Source organism: Lycorma delicatula, chromosome 1, assembly GCF_047948215.1.
Source record: "Lycorma delicatula isolate Av1 chromosome 1, ASM4794821v1, whole genome shotgun sequence".
Lineage (NCBI taxonomy): Eukaryota > Metazoa > Arthropoda > Insecta > Hemiptera > Fulgoridae > Lycorma > Lycorma delicatula.
This window is the reverse complement of record NC_134455.1, coordinates 57310209-57335554: the sequence shown is the minus strand read 5'-3', so window position 1 is coordinate 57335554 and position 25346 is coordinate 57310209. Positions and strand designations below refer to the sequence as shown.

The window sequence follows — 25346 nt, the reverse complement described above, 5'->3', positions numbered from 1 at the left end:
TTTAGTCGAACAAGTGTATGAAGAGAGATGAACCGCTAAACATGGGTGAAGAAGAGAAAGGGAGCATGCGCATTAGAAATAATAGGCTTCTAAGTTTATATTACTAAACATCGTATTGAACTAAAAAAGATTCAGATGTTTACTAGGAGTCGAAAAAGAGTTGAAAAGGAAGAATCGAAGGAGTCGAATAAGAGTTGAAAAGAGAAGAATCGAAGACATTTAGTATGTATGCATCAGTTGAATCGAACAGCAGTACGAAGAGATGAACTGCTAAACTTGGCTGAAGAAGAGAAAGAGAGCATGTGCATTGGAGTTTACAGCTCTGGTAGTGGCGGGAAGGAAAAGAATCATTGAATCGGACAAACGATTCTTTTTTACGAATCCTTTCTGAGAATCGAATCGAAAGAATCGATTCCTGAAAAAGAATCGTTTATCCCACCACCCAGTATACACTGAATGTCTTAATACTAAAGCTGCCCATAGGCAGCGCTGAGTGTCTGTCTGATTTTAAACCGAACATCCTTTTAATAAAAAAGGAGCAAATGAAACCTGAATCTTGACAATTTTTTCACAGTCCTTTTTCTGACCATTAATATACAAATTTGTTAAACACTTTATTTTTTTTAAATTTTTTACACTTTACTCACTAATGCACTTTCACAGTCATTTTTCTGACCACTTAAAGAAAAATGTCAGAGTTTAAATACTTTTGCTTGTGAGATCTACCTGTTTTTTCTTTTTGATTAGGTACTTTGTTGCTTGGGAGATCTTCCCAACGAATTTAAAAAGTTCCAAATTTTTTAATATGTATCTTGTCCGCACATACGTATTTTCTGTTTTATATATATATATATATATTCTGTTTGTATATTTGTTTGTTTCTTAAATTTCCAAACAAATCGTACCAAAAATGCAATCTTTCAAAATATCTCGATCCCTGCGCCCTCAGCGGGTCAATTTTTTGCATAAATATTTCTTTTCACGTAACTAATATATATATTCTGAATATGAGTCAAATCGGACCATAAATACAATTTTCCGAAATACCTCGATCCAGCGCCACCTTGCGGGTCCAAACTAATTCAGAAACCATCGCAAGCTTGCGAGCAAAAACTCCCAAAGTTTCATCGCAATTGGATGAAAACGATGATATTTCCCTTTTTCCATTTTCTCCTTTTGCCTGTGCGTAAATCGGTCCAATAATTTATTAGTCTATAGCGGACACACATACGAACATTGCTTTTTATATAGAAGAAAAAAGAGTGTTTGTATATTTGTTTGTTTATTTCTTAAATATTTCGACACCGGCGCCACCTAGCGGTTATAGAATTTGCAAAAATATTTCTTTTAACGTAACTCATATATTCTGAATATGTGCCGAATATGGTCCATTTTTTGCAGAAGTATTTCTTTCCATTAAGTAACCATATTCTGAATATGAGTCCAATCGGTGCGTAAATACAATTTTCCGAAATATCTTGACACCTACGGCACCTACCGGGTCCATTTTTTGCAAAAATTATATCTTTTCGCGTAATTAATACATATTCTGAATATGACCCAAATCGGACCATAAATACAATTTTTTGAAATATCTCGACCCCAGCGCCACCTAGCGGATCCAGAATTATTCAGAATACTTTACGGGCGTGCACACAACTCGCCAAAGTTTATCGCAGTCCGATGAATGATACAGAAACGCATACGAGACAAACAGACAAACATCCATTTTTATGGATGTATGTTTTATATATATATATATAAGATATGATTAATAATTATTAACCTCAGATTGTAAAAAAAATGATTGAGATGAATAATAATTCTATAATAACAAAAAATATATGAAAAAAATATCAGAAGTTATTAATGAAATAAAATTTTATGTACTTTTCATTTTAAAAAAACATTTGTATATGTAATTTTGTAGGCGTACAAGGAAGTCATGTGAGTCCACATAGAATTTTTTAAAATTCAGTCCAAAAAAATAACCATAAAATTACGTGGTATTACCTAAACTATTTGAAATAATCATAATCTGTAGAGTAAAACTGTGGAAATTATTTTTTAAATTACCAACAGAAAATTTCGCCCTTAAATGTTTCAAGGGTTGAAAACTTATTTTTTTTTTTTAAATGAGACAATGAAGCTTCTGACAACTTATTGGAAGACGCTTTGAATTACAAGTATTTGGTACAAATAAAGTAAATATTGGTACACTGGTATTGAAATTATGATTAAAAATGTTTTTTTTTTAGGTTATGTTGGGATGCAGTGTTACTGGCCCAAAACATAGGTCTGAAATCGTCCGTTCTTGTTAAGAATATGGGTTTTAGGTTTCTCCAGCATTGTCAAAACAAACCAGCAAATGGCATTAAAACATCAGTTAAATATATGAAAAATCAACAATAAGGTACCTATTTCTTTGCTGGTAACATGTTGAAAAAATTATTTCCAGATAATTAAATAAAAAATAATTTATAAATGAATAATTGGTAATCAAAAAATAAAGCTTAAATCATTCATAAGTTAATTTTGTTATGAAGGGTTTTAATTAGAGTCCTTAAGAAATAATAAATGAAACACATTTTTTTTTTACCTTAGTAAAATAAAAGTATCAATTTTTAAATCATTTGTTCAAAATGATTCCCATTTTCCTGTAAATAATAATAAAATCTTTATTGAAATTCACATCTTACTTTTATTAAAATTTCTTTAGTTATATTCTTACATCTTATAATTTTATTTTTCAGCCCTTGTATGTTAGCACAAATTTCTTTATAAATTATTGATTTTAAATTATCCCACAAAAAAAATTCCAGTGATGTAAGATCAGCAGATCTTGCTAGCCACTCAACTGTTCCTCTTCTACCTGTCCAGTGCCCAGGAAACATTCGGTCTTGTTGAAAGTGAAGCATGTCTTCGTTAAGTAAAACATGTCGTTTCCATTGTTATCTAATTGATTTTCTATGACATGGACTATTAGTGGGTGAATAACTTCATTCAGCAACTGCAAATACTTTTCACCTGTCGAATTCCCATCAATAAATACTAAATCGATTATGTTATGTTAATCCCAACCCAAATTTTTTTTTCAGGATTCTGTGTGTTTCCAACATTGAAAATATGAGTATTTATATCGTTCCAGTACCAACAGTTATATTTAAGGTGAATTTTTCAGAAAAACAAATATTTTTTATAAACATTGGATTGCCATCTATTAATTGAATCATTTCTTCGCAGAATTCAATCTTTCTGTCAGCATCATCTTCATTCAATTCTTGATGGAATTGAATTTTATACAGAAAAAATGTATTCTATTTTAACATAGTGAAAACAGAACCGTAAGAAACCCTAGTTTCACGAGATATTTTACGAATTGAGCTCTGAGGATTTGCTACTAAATTCCCAAGATGTCAACCAAAGTTAATTCATCTAAAACCTTTTGCCCTCACGTGTTTTATTCATGACGGATACCGTTTCTTGGAATTTTTTACAAGTTTTACAATGTAAGAGTATTTGGATGCCAATCATGAAACTTTTCGACAGTTCTTCTAGCACATTGATTTTGTTTTCTGTATGTAAAAATTAGTTCAGTCCCTTTTTCCAGATTGTAAGTCGTTTTAGTGAGACAGATTTACTACAGACAAAAAATGAAAGGCCAGATTGTAAAACAATAATACTAACCAATTGCCAATTTTAACTAAAGAATACAACAATTTAAATAAAACATGGTGATGAAAGAAATACTATAAATACTTTTTGCCACTAATTATATGCAGTATGAAAGAAAACAGTTTGCAAAAATTTACCATAGAAACTAAGATCTCAATAATTGGCAGAGAATTATAACCTGTTATAACAAGGTAATAAATTTTTCAACATGCTACCAGCAAAGAAGTAGGTATCTTATTGTTGGTTTTTCGTATATTTAACTGATGTTATAATGCTATGTTTGCTGGTTTTCTTTTCAATGCTGGAGAAACTTAAAACCCATATTTTTAACAAGAGTGGACGATTTCAGACCTAATGTTTTGGGTCAGTAACACTGCATCCCAACATAACCTAAAAAATCACATTTTTAATCATAATTTCAATACCAGTGTACCGATCTTTATTTTATTTGTACCAAATTACTTTTCATTCAAAGGGTCTTACAATGAGTTGTCACAAGCTACATTGTCTCATTTAAAAAAAATAAGTTTTCAACCCTTGAAAATTTAGAAAACATTTAAGGGTGAAATTTTCTGTTGGTAATTTAAAAAATAATTTCCACAGATTATGATTATTTCAAATGATTTAAGAAGTAAAATATCATGTAATTTTATAGTTATTTTTGTTGGACTGAAATTTAAAAAATGTACTACCCCAAATGATTTTTCACACCTACTGAGTGAAGGGTGGGCAGATTTTAGTTTTATTTTCACCAAAATTAATTATTTTTTCGGATTATCAATTACTGTAATTAAATATTATCATTGCCATTTAAGATTTTTGAGCTGGGGTAGGTGTAGCAGAGAAACCCATCGGGTTGGTCTAGTGGTAAAGGCGTCTTCCCAAATCAGCTGATTTGGAAGTCGAGAGATTCAGTGTTCAAGTCCTAATAAATTCAGTTACTTTTATATGGATTTGAATACTAGATTGTTGATACCGTGTTTTTTGGTGGTTGGGTTTCAATTAACCACACATCTCAGGAATGGTTGAACTGAGACTGTAGCAGAAGACTTCATTTACACTCATACATATCATCCTCATTCATCCTCTGAAGTACCTGAATGGTAATTTCTGAAGACTAAACAGGAAGAAGAAAAAAAAGATGTAGCGGAGAGGGTGGACTCCTCCACCCTTTTGAAAATAATTTTAGAGAGGTTCCCCCTGAGAATGGTGTACATGCCTGCAAAGAAAAATACGATAGGGCTGATAGCTGTTGAATAATAAATGTGGTAACTTTTCAAATGATCACTGTCTATAAATAAAATAAATGTACAGCAAACACAACATAAAATTTTTAACACATGATAAAATATCAATGGGAGAAAATGTTTATTTGTGTCTAATTTAAAAAATTTGTTTTCATTAATTATTAAAAGTAATTTCTTATGCAAAGCTCATGGATGCTGAAGGAGCACATCATTGTGGAAAAGTGTAGTGTAATATGTGTCACATTCAGCTGCCTCATACATCCAAGCTTAGGATGTATGTATTTTTCCAACTGTACATTTATTTTTACTTTGTTACCTGCGTATTTATTATCTATAGCCACCAAGTGTATTGTTTTATATTTTACATCACTGTTTATTGTTGTTTTAGGTATAATGGTGGTTAGTACAACTAATTTCGTACATTATTAAGATTAGTGATTTTGCTTAAAAAACAATGAGTTCTGTATTGGCAAGTTTATTACTGTAATCTTAAAACAATACAGGTAGTATCTTTGTAGTTTAACTGGTAAATGTATAGAACGTTTACAATTCCATAACTTAAAAATAGATAAAGTTGCTGGTGATTTCAGAAAAAAAAAGTGCTGCTCACCATTTCATATTATGTACTTAAGTTTTGCTATGATATAAAATCACTTGTGTTTATAATTAATGGCTAGAAAGAGTTAGATTTATGGTTCAAAATAGCCTATGTATACCTTCCATCTAACACTGCTTTCAAGATTTTTCTAGAGTTTATGTCTAGGAATTTTAGAATATGACTAAATGTATAAATGTAATTTTTTTAATTCTCACAATTAAATGTAAGAAACTATTTGCCTGATTACTGATGAACCTCATCATTGCAACACCTAGTTTTAAATAATGGCTTTAATAATAATAATAATAATAATAATAATAATAATAATAATAATAATAATGGTTTTAATAGCTTTTTTAATAATGGCTCTTCATTATTAAAGTAATTTAGGTAATTCGATCAGTTCCCTTCTTCTGTATACAGTGTTTTGGTTATTAATGATTGTTGTAATTATAATTAGTATGTATTGTTGATTGATAGTTATCTAGAAGAATGAATTTGCATATTTGATATCTGATTTGAAGATATATTACATTCATTTGTTATTGTATACAGGTACTTCCCAAAAGTTTTCAAAATCATATTATGGGAGAAAAAGTGTAGTGATATTGCTAATTAAGTGCATTAACTGGTGTTACATTTTCTTCTTTTCTGAGCTGTTGAGCAATAATATGTACTTGATGGATTTATTCATCATTTATATGAATTTTTTATCATTATATTTGTCCTTTTCTCAGGTTTTAAGTACTTTGAAATGGCATGTGAAAAAAATAAATGTAATGTAATTTGCTTTAAATTGATAGAAAACTCTAGACAAAAACCATAAAAAATCTTAAAACAAGGATTTAAAAACAGTATAGGGTGTGCAATTAAGGATATTGAGACTTTAAAGCTATGTATTATCTCTTAACTTTGAATCAGAAAGTAAATGAAAAAGCAACTCTTATAGCTTTTCCCTGCAAGTGTTCAATGCAGTACACATCAAGTGATACCAGAGTTTGTCTTATACTTTTACTGGCATGTCTGGAGTGTTAAGAAAGTGGAAGAGGTGCAAATATCAATGTTTGATATCTTTTGAGAACTATTTTATAGGTTTTAGAGATGAAAAGGGATTTAATTTAGCCTATTTATTTTTTATAATAACTTCAGGTACTTCTTTTAACTTCAGGCATATCATATTATATGTATGAAATTGAAAACTGATATTCAATTTTAATTTGTCATTGTAGGAATGTGGGGCAAAATTTTTGAATGCTCAGACATTAAAAGAACATATGGTTAGTCATATGGATGTGAAACCTTTCCAGTGTAAAATATGTGGTGCTCAGTTGTCTCGATTGTCACGTCTCAGACTTCACCTACGAAATCATTCTGTTCAGAAGTCTTCTGGATCACAGACATGCTTTCAATGCACGCAGTGTTTTCAGGTATCACATAATATATTGTAATTGAGAAACTGAATATCAACTAAGTAAGATATAATAAATACTGTAAAACATAAATGTGCATTAAAAAATATATAGGTAATAAACTTTTATGTATCCTAATTTTTTTCTGTTTTACCTCATAGTGAACGTTTTCCCTGTGAGAATTTTACATCCTGTAATGTTTTTTATTTTCACTTTAAGAGATATCTGGGCTATTTCTGGTCAAAACTAAGATAATGTAAGAATGTTCTTGCACTTTAATGTACAGTACGAGTATAAGGATGATCTATCTACCAAGTGTTAAAGAAGTTTATTGCAGACTTTTAAAGTTTACAGTTCCTAATGGTTTTCTTTAAGTGGCTAAAAAAATGTTCAAAAAATCCAATAGGTAAAAGAGTAAAATTTAGATCATTTATGATTTTAAAAATTAAATCTTACAAACCTTGTATCCAGGTTTAGTTTTTCAAATAATTAAAATTCTTTGACATAGAAGCACTTATGAGAAAATACTCAACATTTATTTGAAGAAGGGCACCTTCCTACTCAAATTTGTAGGTAAATTTTATTTAATTATTTTTTTAATGTACTTTTATTTTTCTTTCTGAATTTATGTTGATATTTATTACACACATGATTATTTTATTCAGTAAATAGGCAAACATAAACCTAAAGAGGTTTTCCCCAGTAGTGCTAAAATCATAAGATGCCTTTGTTTCATTTCACAAATTTAAAAACAGTATTTTATTTTATGCTTATCTGTTTTGCATTCAGGAAATGTCAATTAAGATGTTTTTAGTCTAAACATAGCAGGCCTGATTTCTGCATAAGGCCAGCTGCCATGTGAACATCCTGGAGTAAGATGATGTTCTTTGAGTAGCCCAAAATTTCCGTATTTTTTAATTAATTTGTTGTGTTAGATACAAATCACAAAATTTTCAGTTCTGGGGATTTATTTTTTGTTTATCTTGAAAATAGCCTTACAGAGAATCATTCTATAGGCTTTTCAAAACCAACCAAGCCAGTTTGCATAAGTACCTGCAGAAGTTGCAGTATAAATATCTGCAGAAATTGTATTTTAAAACAAAATATCTGGAAGAACTCCTTGTAATTTTTCTGTTTATTATTGATGTTTGGCAGCAAGTGATAGTCTTTTGCTGAAAAATTATAATTATTCTTTGTCGGAGCAACAACTAATTATTTCAAAACTGATCAAAGAGAGGAAACATATATTACAGGAACGTGATGTATTGGTAAAAAATTATATTACAAAATAATGTAATTCTTAATATAAAACTCAATGAAATTTACCTGTAATGATGATTTTTAATTTTGTTATTTTACAACTAATTAACATTGCAACATTTTCAGCTACTTTTTAGTTATGATCAGTCATCAAGAAGAACACAACAAATTAGTAACAGAATGTTTGAAAAAAATAATTTTTTCTGTGTCTCTTTATACATTTATTTTTTTTTATTACTAAACTATTACATTGCTCTCAAATTGTTCTCTTAGTTCCTTTATTATTAACAGAAATAAGTTATCTCATTCTTGTACAAATTCTAAATAAATTTTCTTTCTCTTTTCTAAAAAAACCTATTTTTCTTAAATATTCTATCCTATTGTTTACTGGCAAATGCTTTTTTAAAATTTAAAATTGCCATATGCATAGACTTATTTTTCTTCAATTTGCCTCCATATTTACTCTTGTATAAATTATTCTGATCAATAATTTGAAATCTTGTTTGTCTTTCTGTCTTACCACACGTTTTTACGGTATGCCTAACTATAATTAGTATATTTCCTGTTTTAAATTATGTAACTCATCACTCTTATAAGTTGTTGCCGAATAGTTTTGACAGCAAGTGGCACCTTAGAACCTCATGGTAGCCCAAAAGGGCTGTTGGGTCCTGAAGCTGGTCTCTGGCGATTTCAACTCAGCTGTAGTCAGGGAGTTGCAACTTATCCGTTGGAATTGGACTGAGCTTCCCCTCAGTGGCATTTTGGTCTCCACTACAGCATGGCAGTGGTGGCTTCTAGAACCCTGCATTGTCAGGTTGGTGTTGGTCATATTCTGTCGATGTGGTTCTCCTTGAGCATCCCATACTGGGCCGGCTCCTGCTGGTGGGCTCGTCGGTCAGGAGACTTCAAGCCTGGCAAGCTAGGATAAGAACGCAGTATCTGCTCCCAGCGGTTTCTTTGGCAGGTCGATCAGGCCTACTGCTCCAGCAGGGAAGTTGGCATCTGCTATTAGGTTCCACATTGGGCCAGCCAGGGAACTTATTTCTTCTTTCATCTTCTACTTCTGGAGCAGTTGGTGATGGAATGATGGAATAAACTCTCTTTGTGTCGCGTGTTTATTATATACTTGCCTACAAATAGTGGGGTGGCAGCATTGCTGTGGTGGTAGACTTAGGTGGTCAGCTGGCTTGGTGGGATGGGATGCTTGTGCAGGTGCATAAGTAAACTGTACTTACACTGACATCTGAATGGCTAGTGTCGTGCTCACCGATATGAAGCACAGCAAGTATCTGGCAAGGAAGTAAAAGTTAATTACCTCTTATAAATAACTCTTGTTAATAGACAAATTTTGTTAATTTACTTCTAAAACGCTTCATACTTGTTGTTAACCTCTTGAGCAGTCTCTACCTGAAAATCCAATTTAAAAATTATTTTACCTCTAAAATATTTTATCATATGCTGTATTGCATGCTGTAAAATATTTTATTACTTACTGTATTAGATTAAAAAGAAAATAGGAAAGAAGAATAAATTTCCTTATAAGATTCTGCAGTTTTCCATTGCTCTCACCTGCATAGTATTCATAGTCAGGTAAGTCTTAAGCTATTGATGTTAAGACTGTATCAATTGTCAATTGATGCCTTCAAAAAGTATTGAAAGGATTTTTGCCCCTGCTTTATGAATTCTTTTTTCAATAAATTTTTATATTTACTAATTACACTTAATCTCCATGACATCACATCAGATACATGTATTATTTTAGCAGAATAACCCACCCAAGGTTTGTCTGGACTGCTTATTGTACCAAAGCCCTATTTTCAGCTAATTCTCTTATATGAAGGCTGTTTTGGAATCCACCATCTGCGTTATAGGTGAGGCCATCATGACTCTACCACTGATATCTGTTGTGTTTATTCTTACATCAGTATCTGAAAAATTGCTTAAGAGTACTGAATATGTTTTTTTGTCAGCTATGATTAAATTAAGGTGAGCATTATTGAACATTTACTGAAATTACCATTTGAGTGTTATGATAATTTGAACCAGTTTTATTTTATTTCAAATATCAACATTAGTTTATGGTGTAAATTATTATTGACATAAGTGAAAGTTTGGGATTATTATTGACATATGTTTGGGATAAATGCTGTCATTGCTGTAAAATAAAATTTCAGTAAATTGCAAGAAGTTAGATTAAAGGATATATTGACCATTCATAATATAATTTAATGTGCAATCACATTTTTGACAATTGACTTATACATTGAGGAATTTATTTGTACACCTAACAGAAATCTGGGACGTTGCGCTTTTGTCCTTTCCATATGCACCATGTAATAAAGAAATAGATATAAAAAAAAAATGTTAGGTGTACTAATTATAATATATCTTTAATATTTAATTTATAATAATGAAATCAATGCAGAGTCCCATATTTTTGTGAGTTATAGTTGCAGAGATATAATATAAAAAATGAGATTAACATAAAAGTATAAAATTGGGAAATAAAAAGTTAGCAATTTGATATTCTGTAGACCTGCCTAAAATGTCATTTGTAGATGGCTCAAAGTTTATAACTATCTTTTTATAGATTCTGAAGTTATAATCTCCCAAAGTAAAGTCTGAGTTAAATTTTTTAAAATAGATTTTTTTCACATTTACTTAAAAATCCTTTCAAACTGTCTGAAACATGTTGTTTCTTTCTAACATGTTAAGGTGAGACATGTCACCTGATGTGTCTCACAACATGTAACATGCGAGACATGTGTTAAGGTCTGACATGTAAGGTGTTTCTTTCTAACATGTTATGTCTAAAAGGCAGTTAATAAAGGTAAACACAAACAAGCTAAGTTTTTAGGTATAATTATGAAGAAATTACTTCATTCATTTCAGAGTTTCTAAGTGGACAGTAGTAAAAGCATTTAATACGAGTACTATCTGATAATACACTTCAGTATGATTTCAATTATTCCATTGTATTATGTGTTATTCTGGGAAATCATATGTGCCAAATTTTTGTGGTATATATGTAAACAATGTCACTGCAGTGATTATGGTTAGTAGTACTTTTTTATTTTTTTTAATCTTTTAAAACTGTGTAGGGTCACTTTAGTCAGCTCACATTATCCAAGTCTCTTTGAAGGGACTGTTCAGGTCCTGCGGTCCTCCCAGTACCTTTTCATACATTGCAATCTTTGTACTCTTTTTAGGGTTGAAAATGTTTATGTTATGAGTGTGAAGCGAGTGTTTTTGTTCTTGATTTTCTTGTTTAATTTTATCTTATCTGTGTGTCTTCTGGTGTAAAGCTACTTTCCTTCAGATACTCTCTTATTTCTCTGAGCCATCTGCATCCTGTCATGGTATTTTTCAAGTTGAAATTGTACTATACTAGCTGTTTCATTAGTCTTGAATCTCATATATGTCCAAAGAATCCTAGTCTGCTCTTACACGTGGTGTCGGTGATGGGTTCTAATTCTTTGTACACAACTCTGTTGGGCACAATCCACCACTGCCCATTTTTCTGTTCCTTTTTATTGATGCAGATTCTTCCAATTCTTCTTTCGATTTTCTGGAGTCTGATTATTTGTTCAGGTGGAAAAGTGTTTCTGTTGCATATGTGGCTTCTGGTTTTATAACTGTGTTGAAGTGTATTATTTTTGCATTTATGGATAGACATTTTTACTTCCTTGTACAAAGTAAAGGAAGAATTGTGATTGTGAAAAATTTTGATTTTCAGATTTCAACGGAAATATCCATTTTGACCATCTCTGAATCCATTTTGACTAGTTTTGGTGTGACAGCTGTACATATGTATGTATCTTGCATAACTCAAAAACGATTAGCTGAAAATGATTAGCTGATGTTGAAATTTTGTATTAAGGACTGTTGTAACATCTAATTGTGCACCTCCCCGTTTGATTGCAATCAACTGAACCAAAAGAGCCCAAAATCCAAACAAATTTGGATTTTGGACCTTTTCTTAACTGCAGTAATAAGCCCTCATTGAGAGCTTTTCAATGAACTCATAAGTGGTACTTATTTTCATTGGTTCCAGAGTTATAGCCAAATAAAATTTTAATTAATGAAATATTTGGATCTTATAGGGGAAAGGCACATCGGTTCGAATTCGACTTTGTTTCCTTTTTTTTAATTTAAATATATTGATTTTATTAATAACTATTAACTTCTGATTATAAAAAAAATTACAATAAATAATAATTTCAATAGTAATGCAAAAAAATATATATTTAATAAAAAATATATGTAATTTAATAAGACACACAAGGAAGTCATATGGTGTCCACATCAGATTTTTTACTACCCTAAAAATTAACCTAGTTGTACTTGGTTAATTTTTGTGCTTTAGCTGTTTGTTTGTTCTTGTTTGGATTGAAATTTTTTCAATTAGGTTGGTTGCTATTATTTCCCCATGGTATTGAAATTGGGTTGTCATTTTGACATTAGTACTGTTTATGTTTATTTCTTTTAATTGTGTTGGATTTTGGGATAAAATTTATTTATTTTCTAATGCTATTTTGAGGCAAATTTTATTTGCAATGTTTTAAAGTTCTAATATATATGTTTTATCTTTGTCGATGTCATTTGCTAGCAGTGCCAGGTCATTGGCGAAACCAAGGCAGTTTGTTTTGATGTTTTGCCCTGTTTTTATTTTTGGGAGCATTTTTTGAGTTATTCACCCACTACTATTTCCAGAATGCAGTTGAATAGTAGTGATGAGAGTGCCTTAGGACAGTCATGTTTTGATCTCAAATATTTCTGAGAGTTTGGCTCTGAATTTCACTTTTGACTTAGTGTTTGTAAGGGTCAGTTTTATTAATTTGGGATGGTGTCTGAGGTGTCATAGAATTTTTATAAGGGATTCTCTGTGGATGCAATCGTATGCTTGCATATATATCTTGACTTCTACAAACGTTATCACCATGTCACTGCTTCATTTTCTGTTGTATTCTGTTAGTATAGCTTGAGACTCATGATGTGGTCTGGACAGTTCCTCCAGGGTCTGAAACCTCCTTGGTATTCTCCTAGTTCTTTCTAGAGTTGTAAACTGATCCTGTTGAGGATGATTCTTGAACGAATTTTGTATGTTGTGTCTAGGAGTGAGATTCCCCTGAAGTATTAGGGTCTGTTTTGTCCACTTTTTTGTGTAGCAGGTGGATGAGAGCTTTCATTCTGGTAGTTCTTCTTTGATCTAAATGTTGACAAGCTATTGATGAAGAATGACTTTTGCTGGTCTTCCTGCATGTTTCCAGATTTCTACAAAGATGTGATCTTCTCCTGCTACTTGGTATACTTCTTTTATTGTAAGAGGGTTGATGTTTTCCAATGTTGTTGTTATTGTGGTGCTGGTGTCAAGGTTTAGGAGTTCTGTTTGTTCTTCGCAATTTAGGACTTTATTGGAGTATTTAGCTAGGATTTCTGCATTGTCTGTATTGTTATGGACCAGATTATGGTTTTCATCCTTCATTTGTAGAGTTGGGGGTTTGTATTTTTGGAGTTGTGTTTTGAAGGCTTTGTGGTAGTCTCTTGACTGTATTTTTTTGTAGTATTTTATGATATAGTAATTATGTTTTAGTAGTTCTTAGGTTAATTATTGGTACTATAATAATTTGTGTTATTGTTTACAAAACAAATCTGGATTTTTGTTTAAGTTGTTGTTTTGATTGATGTTTGTAATTTTTATTCTTATTACATTTTGTTTGCAGTTATTTCCCAGTGAAGATTTGACTCTTAAACATTGTGGTCAAGAACATAAAGAAGAAAATATACCTGTTGATAATATTGATGTTACCTTAGTAAGTTTCTGTAATAATGTATCTTTTAAAATATAGGGTATAATTGATTGCTTGTTTAAAATAGTTATTTCTTATCTTACTAATCTCTCACTGAATTAAAGTATTGTAATGCATTGCTTCACATGAGAAAAGTGTACATTAATTTTCTTCTTTATGCTATCTATTACAATTTGTCATATTCGGTTATATTATTATTAAGATTATTATTATTATTAAGGTTATTTATTGCTAAAGTGCTACAGTGTATTCAGTAAATGAAAAGGAGAGCAGGAAACCATTTTACTGCTTACTTTATGTAGAAACCTAGCATGGGATTGTTGTTATTCTTGAGAGTGACTTATCTCATTTTCAGGAATGACTTGTGACACTTTACAGCTTGTTTATAACAGTTGTGATTATATTTAACTAAAATTTTGTTAAAAATATTACTCATGATAATTTTGATTTATTATATTTTGCTCCTATAAATTTAAAATAATTTCAACAATTGTGAAAATCATTATCCCATAATGTGTATGCCCTGTTTTAAAATATAGAGGACATTTATACAAAACAAAATTGAATGTACATTTGAAGTAATAAAGTAAAGTAAAAAAGAAGTAGAAAAAAGTAAAAAGTAAAGATATTAAAAGTACATAAAAAAAATACAATAAATTATATTTCCTTGTATCTTATAATGCTATTGGCATTATGATAAGTAAACAGTACATTTTACGTTATTAAAAAAAAAAATTAGTAAATAAATAAGAGTAGGTTATGGTTTTACTTAAAAAATTTTAAATATTCCAAATTTTTTAGTTAGCAAAGATTATAAAATGTTTATTTATGTTAAATCACAATGATAAAGGCTTATTTGATAAGTTCATGTGCCTAGACATGCAAAAGAGGACCCTAAAAAGAGCTTTGTGTGTTAGGTTTTACACAGTTTACTGCTTTAAAGTTCTTAAAATTTACTCCCTTTTTAATTAATATCTTTGTCCCAGAAGTTTTTAGTTCTGTTGAGAAGATTTCAGAGAATCTGGTGAATTTGGTGTTTTCCTGTTAGTTTCATGCTTCTTCTGTTTTTGTTCCATAATCATAACACCAAATCTCACCTCTGGTCACAACTTTTATTAAAAAACTGATTCATTTCAAATTTATTTCCTTAATTTTTAAAAAAAATATTCAGTTAAAAAAAATGTTTACAACTTGTTTGTTCATTGGTGGCGGATAGAAATTGGATGCATCAAAGCATCGCAGCAATAGTTTGTGATGGGATAAATAACTTTTAAGTTGAGATCAGAACTCTGAGAATAAAATACTATGTTAACATACTTTTCTGAAGACATTGAATACTTTTTTATATTCAATAAATATATAGTACTTGCATAATCGACCTTTGATCACAGCTGTTATTTGTTAATATGTTTATTAGTAGTGTCGTTAAAGAAAAGTTACTTTTTTGTTAACTTTACTTGAATTGTTCATAAATTTAATTTATTGCAGTGTAGACAGAAACCCACAATGTCGGCAAGAACCAGTAAAATTGTGAGAAAGAGGATTATCAAAAATCAGACTATAGTAGTTATTCTCAATATTTATAATTTTAATGAAGAAAGAAGAAGGACAAACAGAAAATTTAAAACAAATTCAACTCATGTTTCTAAAGTGATTGCTAGATTCCTTTAGTGCATTTTAAAGCAACAAGAACAACATGAAACTAGTGGAAGTGAATAGAACTCTCGTAAAAAACGGCCAAGGAAAAAGTTGAAAACTGAATGATTTCAACAAAGGTGTTATTCAGAGGACGGTGAATGAGTTTCACTAATGGCATAGAGAACGCACCTCTGTGAGGAAACTTTTGCCATTAGTAAAATAGCAAATATCATTTGAAGATGAGCATTTGGGTTCTTCATGTAGTCATGAAACATTAGGCTTTCAGTGGAAAAAGCTGAAAATAACAGAAAAATTTTGATCAAAATGATGATATATGAGATAAAAAGTTTCATTATCTGTGCTTAATAACGTGGTACATAGTTGAAAATTTTCCAATTATATATACAGATGAAACCAATACATTCTTCCCATACAAAGGGTCAAGCATGGACCAATAGTTCTTCAGAAGGGCAGAAAGCACCCATTTCTAAAGGGAGTCTAGTAAGAATAGTTAATGCAGGAGAAGATGGTTTTATCAAAAATGCTTTCCTAATATTTAAATCGAGTCAAAACGGGCAATTACCACGACGATATGAACTTTAACATTTTTCAAAAATGGGTTGTGACTTAATTACTTTCAAATCTGTTGTCGAGATTTGTAGTTCTCTTAATAGTCGTGAAATATGTACTGTACCACAATGTTCAAATAAATTCAGCTCCTAATTTGAATTTACAGAAACAAGACATGATCGACTGGCTCATTAAAAACAAGATACCATTTTCACATGAAATGTTTAAACCTGAATTGTACATGATGCTGATAAAAACATGAACTGTGATTTAAAATATACAAAATAGATTCTTTGTTTGCTGAAAAAGGATATTGTTGTCAAGATAACCACCCTATCATCCCGACTTGAATGCTATAGAAAATGTTTGGATATCTGTTAAAAATTATATTGCTCAAAAGAATGTAATATTCAGTTTAGAAAACACAATAGAACTGACAAAAGAAAGATTTTGAGAAATAAATGTAAACTTCTGAAAGGAATTTTGTGAAACTGTGGAAAAGTGTGAGACAAATCATTTAAAATTTAAACTGATGTTAGAAAAAATTTCCAAGCATTTTATTGTAAAAATTACATGAAACTGATTTCAGTCCCGACAGTTCCATGGATGACAGTGATGACGAAGAGGAGGATATATTGAGTGGAGTTGAAGAAATAGTGCAACTTGGGAAGAAATTAATAATGTTGTGTGTTAGGTAATGTGTCAGTTTAGTGAATCTAGTAAAAATAATTTATGGAACCAATTTGGAAATGGTGTAATATTATAATGTGATTTATTTTGAAATTATGGTAAGTCATTGGTTTTTTAATAAGTTAAGTTTACCTTACTATTGCATCATGATTATAATACTTTATATTTTTTTTGTTATTATTTTGCTGACAGTTTAGATTCTCTTGATGTCAAATTAGTTAAGATTTATGAGATGATTTATTAGCACTTGTTTTGTTTAATATGTTTGATTAGGTTAATATGTTTGTAGTATTAGTATATGTTTATTTGTAGTATTAATATGTTTAATATGCATCATTAATCATGTATGTTGGACATGTAATGATTCTTAGAAATAAAAATAATCATGAATTAATGTCACCATCCACAATTATATAATTAAATATAGAACTAAAACTATGCCATAGTTAAGACAAGATCAGTGACAAGCTTTGTTTTACTAAAGTAGATTTATGATTAGTACTGAAGTGTAATATAAGTATAATATATTAGGGACATAGAAACTTTGGCAAAGGCAAAATTATAGAGCTGCATGTTCATAACTACAATTATGGATGAATGTTTGCTCTCTGTATGCCTGTCTGCAGACTGAAACTCTTTCTGTTACTGGATCAACACAACTAAGAGTTCACAGTGCTCATATGCCACCATTCACCAAACAAACTGGTATCTTCTATCAATAAATGAATCTTGAAGAATTATGTTTCATTTTCAAATCTGTTAGCATAACATTTGTTGACATGGACTTCAAGACAAACCAAGGTAATCTTCAAGGTAATCAATTATTGTTAAGTCTCTTCTTGTCAAATATCAGAAAGATGCCTGACAAAAGTTAAGACTGACTCCTTCGTCATGTCATAGAATAAACCTGATAGGTTTAATTCTGTGGGGGTTTTTAATGGAACTTTAAAGAACTACTGAGTGTCTGAAGTAATGTTGGTACTGCTAGTAGTTCATCAGGGGGAGAATGTACCACAACAGGATGTTTTAGGTAGAAAGAAGCCAGTTCCTGGTCCAGTAATATATCTCCAACCTATGTTTCTAAACTTTGGTGAAAATTAGAGTCTAAGAAATTATTCTTTAGTGCAATCTAAAAATTGCCTCTTTATCTATTATATCATCTGGAGTTATACTGTAAATGTGCTTTCTCATTTGTCTGAGATGTGGTGAATTTTGTTTTCTATTGCTATAGTTATATCTCTGAATGGCCATTTTTAACTCTTTTTCAGTTATATCGTTGTGAATTTTGTGATGGTTGTTTTGCTCATGGAAATGAATTAAATAAACATCGTCAGTGTAACCATCCTGATCCAAATGCTCCTAATGCTTTTTCATGCAGAGTTTGTGGTTCAGCATTTCCCTCATACGCACAAGTAACTACACATAAACTGTCACATGGACTTAATACAGAAAAACTGATTCTACATTCGGAAGGTAATTTATTAACGTATGATTATGTTAAAAGTGTATTCATACCTGCACATTTTAATGACATCTTTTTATATATTTGAGTATGTATTCATGTTTGCATGTTTGTGCATATATTTTTTGTTGGTCATATAATATGAGGTAAACCAATAATTCCAATTTATAGTGAACTGTAAAATATGAATGCAACAGATTGTTTAATTTTCTATACTTTCATCATATTCAAAATATGTAGTAAGCATATGTTCAGAATATGAAAATCCAATACAAATGACTCTCCCTATTATGTTGTAGTCAGTCATCATTTCCAGCACAAATTTTCAGTTTCTTTCATTCAGATTGCATTATGACGTATATATATGTATGTCAGGTAATGGTTGGAATGAAAACCTCAATGCAGTCACATTTGGTCTTGGGTTTGATCCTTTGAAGGATCATTTTTTTTACTTTATCTTTTTATTTATCTCACCTTCTTAATAAAATATAGATAAAAGCATGTCTGATGTCATATTATTAAAAACAAAATAACCAGCACATTATTAGCTCCAAATCTATAGTGAAAAATCAGAACAGAATAAAAAATACTTATAGTAATAGGAAATACGAGGTCTGTTCAAAAAATACATAGACTGTCATAGAACAAAATGTACTTTATTTAGAAGCTACTTGTCTGGGTCCCCTTCAAAGTACTCTCCTCCCCGACGCATACACTTATCCCAACTGTGTTTCCACTTTTGGAAACAGTCCTGGAACGCTTCTTTTGTGATGTTCTTCAGTTCCTTTATTGCATTTGCCTCAATCTCGGGAATCATCTCATATCTTCTTCCTTTCAAAGGTCTTTTGAGTTTGGAGAACAAGAAGAAGTCACAAGGAGCAAGGTCAGGTGAGTAAGGTAGGTGGAGAAGAACAGTGATCGAGTGTTTGGCCAAAAACTCACGAGTTCTGAGGGCTGAATGGGCTGGAGTGTTGTGATGAAAAAAACCAGTCACCACGCTTGTAAAATGATCTCGAAATTTCATAACATGATCCAATTGATATCCCACACTCTTCAGCAAGCTCTATGTTGGTCAGATGTTGATTTGCCCGAACCAGGGTGTTGATTTTGTCTATGTGTGAGTCGTCAGTTGGCGTGGAAGGACGTCCAGGATGCTCATCGTCTTCAGTTGACTGACAACCATCTTTAAAACGTCAATGCCACTTAAAACATGTCGCACGCTTCATAGCAATGTTGCCGTAAGCCGTCTTGATTATATCAAAAGTTTCACTCTCAGATTTTCCGAGTTTAACACAAAATTTCACTGCAACTCTTTGCTCGTTCAAGCAAGTTATTATAAAATCCGCCAAACGAAAAAAACACACTTCACAAACAAACGTGTAGCTAAGCAACCAGTAATGATATTTGCAATCAAAAAACTGTGTTGTAATCAGCTGATCTGTATGAACATGGCGACGCCAAGCGGATTTGTCTGGAACCAACTAGACCCGAGCAATTCAAACAGTCTATTTCTTGAACAGACCTCGTACATGAAACTTATGGTCATCAACCATTATTTTGACAGTACTTCCAAATTGTTTAGGAACGAAGGTACTGTGTTGCTTTTAGAACTAGCTACAAATTCTTATGATCTAACAAATACTCAATTGCTAAAAATGATTAAAGTTAATTTGCAGTAATCGAGGTATTTCATTCCATTTGACAGATAAATCCACAGATATTAAAATATGTGCAAATTCAACAAAATAAACTTTTGGAAATTATCTCATAGAAACTGAACATTCATACTAAGACAACAACAACACATATAACTATGAATTCAACAATTTGGAACAATGTGTAATTTAGAAACACAAATTTTTACCAAAACAACATATTAAACGACAAACAAATTAGATAATGTACATAACCACATATCAAAGAAGTTTACTTACAATGTCATGATGGATACCATTATCAACATCACCACTGATGAAGAATCTTCTCAATAGTTTTAAAATTACTGTCTAGAAGTGAATTTCCAGATAGAAACAAAAACCCTTAAATATATCTTTAAAAAATCAAGACAAGTGCACATGGTATAGTGTAACAAATTATATTGATATTAAAAAATTAAGGCATAAGAGTAGAATGAATCAAGTCATCAGTCCAATTTAAAAAAAAAATTATGTGTAAAAAACCAATGTGTTATGTATAAAACCATTACGGGAATTTTTATTAGATTAAGTTGTTTAAAGAAGAGATACAATTATTGAATGTAATGAAAATTAATTTTATTGTTTGCAAAACAGTTAAAAACATTTTAATAAATATATTTTATTTTATAGTTTTTTATCTTTATATTTGTTTATTGCTTCTCCCTTTTATAAATAAAAAATTATTGGAAGTAGGCACCTCCTTTTCTCATTCTTTTCTGCATTGCTCCTTGCCTCTCCTTGTTTACTACTATTAGCTATCTGATTGTTGTGTAAATAATCAATAATTCTTCCTCTTCATATTTCACTCTTTTTTTTTAAATCTTCAAAATATTTTCTACTCTATGCAATGCATTTTTTCTCCAATATCTGCAGCTGTCATTTAGGTAGCTTTCTTCAGCCTCATTTAAAAATTCATTTTATATTGAATTGCTTTTTGTGTTTTCATCTTTTCCTGAAACTTTATTTATCTTCATTTATTACATCTACTTCTATTCATTTTAATTTAGTTAGAATTAAAGATGATGAAATTAGTAATGCGGAAGTTCTTACATTTATTTGTTGGCTTTTGATTTCATAATATTGTAATGATGATTTCATTGAAAAACAAGAAGGTTAGTTCTACAGTTTTGAATCCTAAAACTTACTGATTATTTAATTGGTTCACCCACAAAGCATAATAATTTATAAGGCATCAGTTTATACAGCTACAGCTTTATTCTTATTTAAACTTTTCAGCTTACATAAAATTTAGATTGTACAGAATCTCCTCTGAAATTATTATTTTTTTCTTTCTCTATCATTTTGCCACATAATATCTATCCTTAATTCTGGTTTCATTTTCTTAAAATTTTTCTCCTAGATTTTTGTGTGCTGCATTTAGGTTTTCTTTAACAATTTTTTTTACATCACTTTTAATTTCTCAACTAATCTTTCTTTGCTTCTTTGTACTTCTTACTAATTTCATTTCCTAAATACTTGTTGTATTTTCTATCTTCATCATCTTTCATGCTTTTTATAATTATTTTCTGCATTCATCATAAGTTGTAATGTATCTCATATTATCTTGGGTTTCAGCCAACTGTTTACCTTTCTATCTAAAGTTTTCTTTCATATCTTAGGCTTTTTTAGTCTATTTACTTTTTTAAATTTATATATTCACTTTTGTCTGAATTTACTAAAAAAATAATATGATTCTTACATGTTTTGATGACTTTCTCCTGAGTAATTCCATCTCACAGACCTGAGAAATTTTGTTGGCAATATATATATCAGTGAAGAGCATGTAGTCATATTGCACAAGAACAGATAAATATGCCCAGAAAAAATACAGTTGTAACTTTTCACAAGTATCTATCTATTCCTGTTTTTTTTCCTGGGCGCAGCTAAGTGTTGTTGTCAGCACCCAGATATTATATTTATATAGTAATAATACAATTATTAAAAAGTAACAAAAATTAATTTAAAAACTAAACAACAGTAATATAAAACTACAGCACAGATGGAAAATGCCTATGACATGTTAAAAGTGAAATAAAATCACAATAATGCAACATTAAAAAAGTAACTTAAAAGAATAAAATTACCATCTGGTATATGACAAATGGTGTAAATAAACAATAAAGACTATATGAATAATCAAAGTTTTGAATCAGACGTTTGGCCTTAAGAAATCGTTCGATAATATCATTACATTATTCCCTAGCATATTTTACATGTTAGCCCCTAGTTTAAACTTGCAGTGCAATATCGCATAACAGAAATCCCCAAGGATGTGGTGTACGGTTAATTGGCAGTTGCAGTGATCACAAACGGGTGCATTGGTCTGATTCATGAGGTATCCATGAGTAAGTTTAGTATGCCCTATTTGCTACTGGCAAATAATACAAATAATAATCTCTTGACAGTTATTCCTGCATGAAAAGCTTCACAGTTACATAGTGTTCATAGTATAGTGTTTTTCACAGTTGCATAGTGATAGTGAACTTGCCACTGGGTGAAGTTTATTGTTGATGGTAGCATTCCGTTCACTTTGCCACTCATCATGGACCACCCTCTTAAGAAAACAATGTGATTAGTGAAAGAAGACTGCAAACAAGCCAATTTTGCCGGACTATCAGTGTGCTATTGCTTGAAATTCCAATACGACTGGGTATCCAACAGAAGTTCAAATTTGTGTTTCGCTGAGTCATTTCAGAAATAATAGATTGTATATTACAGATAACAGAGTGTTTGTAGTACATTCACTGTCTGCAAGGCACTCAGAGAATCTGAACAGACAAGTATGTGTTGATGTGTTTGGTTAATTATATTTAAGGCCTTATTAATAGCATACAGCTATGTGACAAAAACTCTGACAATGCTGGGAAGGCCAAACATATATGTTCTACTGCCAACTACAAAAACAGCCAACAGAGTTATTGTGTTTAGAGCTGCCTGTTTAAAATTGAGCATCAGGATTCATGCTATTTATAATATCATAAAATCCATCTTGCAAGATAACCAGATTTGTATCGATTTTACGATATCTATGAAGACTAAAGCAATAATTCACAAGAGAAGGCCACCGAGGTGGGTATTAACACTGAGTAACAGTAAGAACTAGAGGTAATTGTTTATTTAGAGATAAAAAAGACGGTGAGCTCCGATGGCTAGCAGAGAAGTAGATCTTGGCTGTTCCTCATATCAATCAACATGCTGGTTGGAGAACACCGCAGCAAAGGTAGGATGATTTGTTGATGCGAGCTACAATGGAGCATATCATTTGATTTCATCTATTCCAAAGGATGACTCACCACTGTCCACTAGTAGACTTGCCACAGGCCTTGAGCAAAACACACCTGTAACAAGACAGATAAATGAATGATGGACTGTGTCGAGCATCTTTAGAGCAGTAGCCTGTATAGATGAATAAGCTACACAGCCATTGTCTAAGCAGAAACAGACCAGAGCTCGGTAGAAGCACAACATGCATAATCGATCAGCTCCCCAACAACTATTAGATAGAACTCTCAGCATGTTAGCATTTTCAGACCTTTTACATACAGCTCCTTTAAATGTGTTACTCAAGTTAGTTACTGGCCAAATCACTGTCCCAGAATTCTAATCCATGTGCATGCTTCAACTAGTTCACCATGTAAAAACAGTTGAGGGTCAACATGTTCCGTTAGGCGGTAAAAGCAAATGCATTTCATTTTCTTTGGAGAAAATGTGAATCCAGTCATTTTACACCATAATTCTTAACAGTTTATTGTGTTTTTGGTGCAGCCTCTTACCAGTAGCTAAAGTTCTAGATGCATTGTAAATTGAAAAATCATCCATAAATAAAGAACTTATAACAGAATACATAAGTTTTCATACGCAGTTGTTATAGTATTTATGGCTACGACAAACAAGATAACTCTTAGGATACTTCCCTGAGGTATTCTGTTTTCTAGTGTAAAATTTTTGAATACCGTTGTTCCACTTGAACTCGAAAACGCAACTACTGAGGAAACCCCGTGATAAATGCAAGGAGACTCCCTGGTATACCCCATTCATGTAGTTTAGGATTCCTCTCCTCTAAGTCATGTAATATACCTTTTGCATATTGAAAAATGCAGCAATGATGTGTTGGCAAAGTAGGAAGGCATTTTCAATGACAGATTCAAGGTCAACTACATGATTGTTAGACAATCACCTGGGCAGAAACCGCATTGTTCAGGGGCAATTAGGGTGTTTTTCTCAAGGTACCACATTATATTACAGTTTCACATGTGTTTCATTCACTTGCACAGGATATTGGCCAAGGAGATAAGATGCTAACTTGAAGGGTATGATTTATCTTTAGCAGTATTCAGTATGGGAATCACCATTGTTTCTGACCAAGAACCCAGAAAAACCTGATCAGAGAATATTATATTATAGATGCACAAAAGATGTTGTAAAACAGTAGCCAGGAGGTATCATAATGTACAGAATCTAATATTATAATTTCCAGGGGAAGTATCATGGGAATTATTCAAGCATGCCTTAGCTCAACAAAAGAAAAAAGTATGTTTAATTCATTTTGCAAGTCTCCAACCACAAATGGGATATTTTCTAACTCCAATTTGTACCTTATAAACTCAGGATAGTACATAAGTGAAACTAATGTAAATCAGTTTTCATTTATGTTCGCCACATCAATTGGCACGATGACGAGGATGCCATTGTTTTCCAGTCCAATTAGCTATGGTGATTGTCCTGATTCACATAAGTTTGAAGTTTTCTTCAAAAAACTAATGATGGAATTGTCTGAAAAATGGTATCGACGTAATTCAGGCATGATTTCTGTTTAGGACAGCGAAATACTCAATGGCATACAGCTATCGCATTGTGGAAGGCACAGAACATTTCTGTCATAGGCCTTTGATTGAAATTATGTAATAATGCCCTGCGCCAATCCCTTAGTACACTCCTGTAGTTTTCATCTCGCCAAGGAACAAAAAGGCCACCTTGATTTTCCAGGTGTTAAGGGGATAAATTCATTTGCACTATCATATATCAGTTGCGTAACATGGCATGGATGGTGAATCGTGCTGCCACTCCTGTTGTGTTCACCGAATGAATATTTGTATCCGTTCATATCCATCTCTATTATTGACTGGCAAATCACTATTACTGACTGAGATAACAACTGGTCTGTGATCACTTCTAAAGAAGTTTCTGGACATATACAAGGTAAGATGTGGAAATAAGGCTGCTGAACACAAGGATACATTGATGTACAAAAATGTAGCCTACCTGATGAAGATGACATGTACGATCCATA

At 31.4% G+C, this 25346-nt stretch overlaps 1 protein-coding gene across 2 annotated transcripts in view; it reads left to right on the top strand.

Moving 5' to 3' along the window:
• The window catches only part of LOC142318429 (uncharacterized), a 202635-nt gene that overhangs the window by 161791 nt on the left and 15498 nt on the right, over positions 1-25346 (top strand). For both annotated transcript variants that reach the window (XM_075355018.1, XM_075355025.1), the window contains exons 12-14: positions 6750-6947; positions 13913-14002; positions 18166-18370. In XM_075355018.1, the coding sequence (XP_075211133.1) occupies positions 6750-6947; positions 13913-14002; positions 18166-18370 (493 nt within the window). The remainder of the gene's footprint in view (positions 1-6749; positions 6948-13912; positions 14003-18165; positions 18371-25346) is intronic.